Source organism: Antrostomus carolinensis, unplaced genomic scaffold (genome assembly GCF_000700745.2).
Source record: "Antrostomus carolinensis isolate BGI_N321 unplaced genomic scaffold, ASM70074v2 scaffold52908, whole genome shotgun sequence".
Taxonomy (NCBI): Eukaryota; Metazoa; Chordata; class Aves; order Caprimulgiformes; family Caprimulgidae; genus Antrostomus; species Antrostomus carolinensis.
Genome location: NW_010333333.1, coordinates 1 through 7,098, shown reverse-complemented (window position 1 = coordinate 7,098; position 7,098 = coordinate 1). Strand labels below are relative to the sequence as shown.

At 39.3% G+C, this 7,098-nt stretch overlaps 1 protein-coding gene across 1 annotated transcript; it reads right to left on the bottom strand.

Annotated features, from left to right (window-relative positions):
- Positions 1-1,247: 1,247 nt before the first annotated feature.
- On the bottom strand, positions 1,248-7,062 carry RFC2 (replication factor C subunit 2; the record flags this gene model as incomplete). Its single annotated transcript, XM_010173818.1, has 9 exons — positions 1,248-1,562; positions 2,213-2,326; positions 2,667-2,747; positions 3,241-3,306; positions 3,683-3,840; positions 4,542-4,642; positions 5,247-5,348; positions 6,512-6,618; positions 7,024-7,062. Coding segments are annotated over 9 exons (879 nt in total), but the record flags the coding sequence as incomplete, so codon positions are not given.
- Positions 7,063-7,098: the final 36 nt, after the last annotated feature.

Sequence of the window (7,098 nt, the reverse complement as noted above, 5' to 3'; positions counted from 1 at the left end):
AGTTGTTAATGTTGTGTCTGTAGAGAACTCAGCAGCTTAAGTCCCTTAATACTAAATTATTAGTTGTATGTTTAACAGTGTTTGTGCTAGTAGTGATAACTTGCTGGCTGTGAATCAAAAGGTAAGTTCGATGAATATCTAGTGAAGGAAGAATCTACTTTGTGTATTACATCCATTAGAATTCTGAGAGCTGTTTGCTTTATTCCATTTGGGAACAAGCTCAAATGTGCCTGTGCTTTAGCTGGCAATTAACTTGCTGTCCTGCACTTTGAATTAAAAAGGGCTGTTTTCAGGCTCTGGCAGAGGAACTGCAGAAAGTCTTGACAGGCAATTTATGATGCTACCAGCTCTTGCTGCTGCAACTCATTGCCCCTGTGTCTGAGTCAGAGAAACAGGGTGCAACCAGCCACTGCTCAGTGCAGGGGCCAGTCTGAAGCCAACTTAGGCAGCCAGTGAAGATGGATTTGGCACTGAGACAGCTGTGGTGTGGGCAGCTGAATACTTGGGGTGTAAAACTTCAGCAGAATGGGGAAGGTGAAGTGCAGGCACCAGTAAGTTGTACCTCTAGCATCTTTTGTTTGACTGCTATAATCAGAACATACTTAAATTAAGATAGCTCTGCACATATCTCATATCCAATATGGAGGTGGTCAAATTAAATTCATTTTTGCCTTCACACTGCATTTCACACATTACTGCTCATCTGCACTGGCAAGGTGGTTTCCAAAACTGAACAGACAGGAAAAAGACGTTCCTGTAGGTTTTTGGTAGGCTGAAACTATAGTAAAATGACATTGCCTAACCTGGACAGCAAGAATAGAAAAGGGAACTGAAATGGAGAGCATCCCAGAATTTGGTAAATTTTAAAAAGAAATATCCAATAAAGAGCTGGCACTATTAACAAATGTGTAATATTTCTCCTGCATATGGTGAGACTATCTTCCTTATGCACAGCACACAAACAGCACCCAGGAGTGGTGCCTGCTCAGCCTGCCTCAATTATAACTTCATTAAATGCCTTATTTTGAGCAAAAGATTTTCCTTCTTGGTCTTGCTGAGACCACCACTCATGACCAGGCCTGAAGTGTAATCACTAATGACAAGATTCAATTTTTGTTTCTCCTGCCATTAGGTCTCAGTACCACTGTCAGTAGGAGTTTTGTGGAGTGCAAACGACAGACCTTACTGCTCCAGACTGTCACAGTCCTCTCTTCCACCTCAGTTACACAACAGATAAGAGTTCCTGGGTTAAAGTACATTTTAAACCTTTATTGGTCTAAATAAAAAAAATACAAAAGATTTTTACAATAGAACCTGGTTATTTTTCTGCAACTGAGCAAAACCAAGGGAACAGGCTCTTTATCTGCCACATCCAGGACATGCACAGAGCCGCTGACCTCGCACGCCAGGCCTTCACCTTCCAGAACACAGGCTCCTGCTCGGTCAAACATCTAACTTGCTGCAGGGGCTGCGGTCTTCTGACACAGCCTGGCCAGCAGTCCAGCCATTTGCAAAAGTGAGTTCACACCTTCTGCGATCTTCATATGAGTGTATCCGATTTCCTGGTGATAAAGACATTGGTGTCCTCCCTCAGTCTATGTATAGTAGGACTAATGACTAAATAGAACATATCCCTTACGGCTAAAAGACCAACTTCAGAGTCACTTGAACTTTAGATATGCTTATCTTCTCATGTAGACCAGCTAGAATGCATTTTTTTCTTCTTTTTTTTAAATCTAAGCCTGTATTTCCCTCCCACAATGTGCATATATTTGAGGACAGGTTTTATATCTGAAGAGTGATTCCATTACACCAGTTTACCATGTGTCAACTGGCTGTTAATATAATTTAATATTTTACTATCTATTGGACTAGAATCAACTATGCACTTAGTTCTCAAGGAGTTATTTGAGGCTTTGATGTAAATAACAAACATAATGCTGTCTGAATTCGTTATTAATTCTAGTAGACCACTGAGTTTGGCACTTCTAGGGTGATTAGACTTTAAACTTCAAGTGACCATTCTAACTGACAAACTGATGATGCAGAGTGGGAAAGAAAGCTGTAATATGAAGTTAAGAAATACTTTTTTTGGACTAATATATAGTAAATCTCAAAGAGAAAACCCTGAGGCTTCCCCTGTATTAGGGATCACATTATTTTCTTAAAAAGGCACAAAAAAACCTCCACCAAGAACTAGGTTAGTACTAACCTTAATAAATTCCAGTTTCAGATATTCTGGCATTTGAAAGGTTTTACACACACGGAAGATGTTGCCAATCACATCTTCTGGAGAGTAACCAAGTCGCCACAGGTGGGCAAGAATCTGCAGGCAAGAATAATCTCTCATTTATCTGCAAAATTTATCAGGTGAGTCAAGTATATTGACTTTTGGAACAGTTGTATATAAATACTGGCACTGCATGTACTATTTATCAAATGATTTAACCTCAATTGTTTTAGCAAGTAATTTCAATACAACTTGGTTTTTCGCTTGTTGGCTTATTCATCTGAACAGACCTCTGCATAAAAAGGATTTAATTAATCAACTTATCTGCATGGTATTGTCCTTAGCCCAAAAACCATCACACACTGAATTCTTCAAAACAAACAAGAATTCTGTAGAGAAAAAAATGTCTATGCAGACACCACACACGAAAACCAACCTTGTATGCTTCATCAATATTTGCATTTATGCAGTGTTGTATCATTTCTTTCACAAGCAGAGGATGAGGCTCGTCACATACCTATATCAAAGAGAAATATTACACTTTAAAATATTAGAATACTCTGCATGAAAGCCCTAGTATTTTCACCAAGCTTCTATGCAGCTGAAGTACTGAATCAGATCCATTCTATAATACAGATTAAATTTGAAGTAATATCACTTTTCTGGTAACACAGCTGTCCTGCCATGGCAGACTCAGTAGCATGAAATGTGAGCACTGAAGTAATAGATTCAGAAGTTATCACGGTGAGATTTCCCAGCAGTTATGTGATTCCTGTGCTTTGAAGAAGCTGGAAAGCCACAAAGTCTCAGATGTGCCATTAGGGATGGCAAGTGCTTGCTCTCTTTTCAAAAGGCAGGTGCACTTTTTACAGCCTAATGCTGTAATCACTACACACATAGTGCTGCCTGCAAACTGGCAAAGCGCTTTCAAGGGATATATACCTGCCTGAAGGTCTCACACAGCTGTAGTGCTAACCTTCTAGCATCCCTGTTTTCCGCTGGTTACTAACCTTAAAGACATTTTCACTGTTTATAAAGCCAAATCCAGAATACGTGGACTGTAAGTTGTTTAATGCCTGTGAAAGAAATAAAAAAATAAGACTTAATTTGTTTTCTGAATTGCTCTACTTCTCACTCCCCTCCTCTGAGATGATACACTTTTCAGAAAATGATGCCAAATAATGAGCTTTCAATTAAGCAAAGTAAACCACAAATGTATGCAGATTTTGTTTCCTCCCACAAATTTGGTATCCATTTCCCACCAACTCACTTTTAAGGAGCAGATCCACTTCAAAATCTCACAAAACCAAATAGTCTACCTGTGACACAGGTCACATCCCCTTTACTTTACCTCTCCAAAGATAAATCCTTGAGAGCCACAATTCAAAGGGTTTGGTTGGGTTTTTTTTGCTTTAAGCAGAAGCCTTTGTTTCATTGCCTTTCTTCTTTTACCTGTCTCATATCTCCTTGGGCTGTGAAGATAATGGCTTCTAGTCCATCATCTGTATAAGGTACATCCTCCTTCTCTACAATCTTCAGAAGCCTTGCAAGGATTTGTGAATCTGTCAGCTTGGTGTAACGCAGCACTGCACAGCGGGACTGAATAGGTTCTGAGGACAGAGATGTGTAGTTAGCATTTCCCTCTTTTCTCAAAAAAAAAAAAATTGTTTTCATCTTGGAAGAAGCTATCTCAGTTTCCAACTCTTCATTTGTCTTCATTTAAAGAAAAAGAACATGTCAGCTTCAGACAGAATACAGCATCTCCTTAAGCACAGACAATTGTTACAGTCCTACACTTAAAGCCAAACGTGCTTCTTGAGTTTTCCCAGATATGTGCAAATATATATGAAGCTCAGCTGCTTCTGTTCTCCTGGTTTTCTGAATGTGTATGTTTATCATGCTATTTTAACAGCTAAACAAGAAAAGTCTAAAGGTCTACAATGTGTTAGCCTACAGGCAAACTTAATATGTTTCAGAAAGGAGAACAAAAGGGGTTCAATACCCAGTAAACAAAACATCAAACAGCTTAAACTGTAGCACAGTTGGCCAGAGATTAAGCCCAAAATATGACAAATCTGCTTCTGCAGTCACTCATAGCACTGTCCATCAAAACCAGCTGTTCAGAGGGTTCACTGGCTACACAAATATACTCTTCTTTCATTAGCTGGATGTACAGGTGGTTTGATTTTTCAGAAGTACCATGGTTTCTTGCAATGAGCAGGTCCAAGGTATTGCTGAAAACTGCCGTGGAAGTTAGCCAACAGTATGGAGAACATACAACAAAAATGGCCAGGGACTAGCAGCACTTTACCTATTATTTTGTCAGAGGCATTGCAGGCGAGTGCGAAGCGCGTTGTTTTGGAATAAATTTCCATTGTTCTTCTCAGTGCTTGCTGTGCTCCATCTGTCATGCTGGGGGAGAAAAGGAGTTAGGACAGATTTCACTGACTTATAGGTGCAGCCTAATACCTATTTTTAGACAAGCTTCAGAGTTTACTGATTTTAGAGAGTGCTTTGTAAATTACTTGATGTTCTGGCTTGGTAAACTAATCAGCTTTTTCTAGTTATGTGAACAAATCACCCCGCAATGCAGGTAGTCACTGAGACCTCCATAAAACTAATACAGAAAATTAAACCATTAATATTCTGAAGAATACTGCTAATAATACTACTAATTACATGCAGATGGAGAAGAATGTTCTATTTTCATCCAGTGAAATTTGTCTAGGTAAGCCAGACTCTTTGAAAAGAGAAAGAACCAGTATACTGGAAGACGCTAATTCACACCCAGCTAAATCACAAAATGTTTCACCACAATATTCAGCATCTCCTTTGAAGCAATGATCTCTGGTTGACATGAGTAACCTTCTAAGAACACTATTCAATGCATATTTATTTCCTGATATTTTGATAGCCTGATAGAAACATCTAAGACTGTCCAAGACAGCAGCTCTGCAGACAGGATAGAGGCAACACATTTCACATAGTAGCTGATGTCAAGAAAAAACTAACATACCTGTCTGCTTCATCCAGAATGATTATTTTATGTCGACCTTTTGGAAGTGTGACCTTTTGCTGGGCAAACATTTTGATTTTGTTTCTGACAACATCAATGCCTCTGGAAGAATAATTGAAATTATTCATGATCAGTTGGGTGAAATTACATAATGGATTTTATTCAGCAGCCACAGTGGCTGGAAGCGCTCCTGAGCTCCCTATTCTCCTGCTGTTTGTTCCTGCCCCTTCAGCTGTGCCAGTATATCTGCTGTGAAACCACGTTGCAAGCCAGGCTGCCTAACAGACTCAGATTTAAACACCAATGCTCCTCCTTTTTGGAGGTTCTGAGAAATGATTTTAACAATATCAGTAAATATATATCAGTAACCTGAGAGTACTGCCACAAAATTACTTATGGTTGGCAAAAGATAGGGGTAATAAATGAATGAGGGCAGAAGCATTTCATCCTGCTTTGTTGCTTTGCCAGTGCCTCCCACAGCCGCATCCACAGACCCAACTATAACTCAGTAAAGTTTAAGAAAAACAGCTGGACAGACTGCATCATTTTAGCATAGCACAGACACTACTTTCCTAGACAGAGTTCCAACAAAGACTTACTTTTAAAAATAAAGGACTTTACTGTTTTGTTCTGTTTAGAAAATGAATCTTGTGATACTAGAGCTCTTCTATAACTAATTTTAACAGAAGCAGGCAAAATGTATTGTACTCATAAACAACCTTCCAGGAATTGTCCTCAGAATACTTCAGGATGGGTCTGCTACAGAACTTGGGAAACATAATCAGCCCTCAGTGCCTGATCCTTGGGGTAGAGTCAGTGTCCTCTACATACCTAACACCCTTATTCTACATTTTAATCATCAACTGCCCTTACAGCACTGATTTCTATCACTTTATTTCTTCCCTTAAGCATTGAAGAGTTCCACTACAAACAACTTGTTCATTTTTCATTCTTTGGAGGATCTTCATGAAGGCAAGAAGCTTAACTCTTTAGAGTAAATTCAAGAAAACAGTGCCGTTATGGATGCTGCACTCCATCTGGTCATATTTTTGTGTATGAAAGTATCAAGTTTATAAAACATCAAGTAATAATATCTATGTTGACAGGTGGACACCAAAGATTGTCCTTTAGTTGGAGAAACTGCATTGAAGTAAGTATTAGAGGCCTTACTATGGTATTAAACCTATCAAGCCAGCCTGAGTTGAACTAAAAATAAAAATGGATACTTGCTTCTTCATTGAAGGCTTAATAAGGTTTATTCTCACCTGTCATTTGAGGCATTCAGCTCCAAAACAGCATCCTTTAATGCAGGACCAAGCAGAGCACGAGCCAAGCAGAGGATACTGGTAGTTTTACCTGTTCCTGGGGGACCCTAGAAAAATAGAACAATGCAGCAAGTGCTGGTAAGTTTAATGTCATTTTCTAGGCTGTAGTCTCTACAGTGCTCTCTGCTCATGAAAAAAAAGCTGCAAGGGAGGAACTGAAGAGAGAACATCAGAGTAGAGACTGCCCGAGTTCAGGATCCTGCCTCCAACAGAGAGAAACACTGCAGGGAAAAAGCACAAGAGACGCTTCAACGGGCACCTGAGGGGCCAGGTCAGGTTTTTAACAGAAAGTTGTTCATTATTTGTGTATTCTGCCAAGAACACTGCCCTAGGACGCTACAATCAACATCTCTTTTACCAGTATATTCAGGCACAATGCACATCTATACTGGGAGGCTACTGAGAAGCCAGGACCAACACAGTGAAATACAGTACAACACAGCAATACTTACAGCAATTATAATATTTGGTACGTTCCCCTCTTTTCCAAAGACCTAAGAAAGAACAATAATAATAAATATATATAT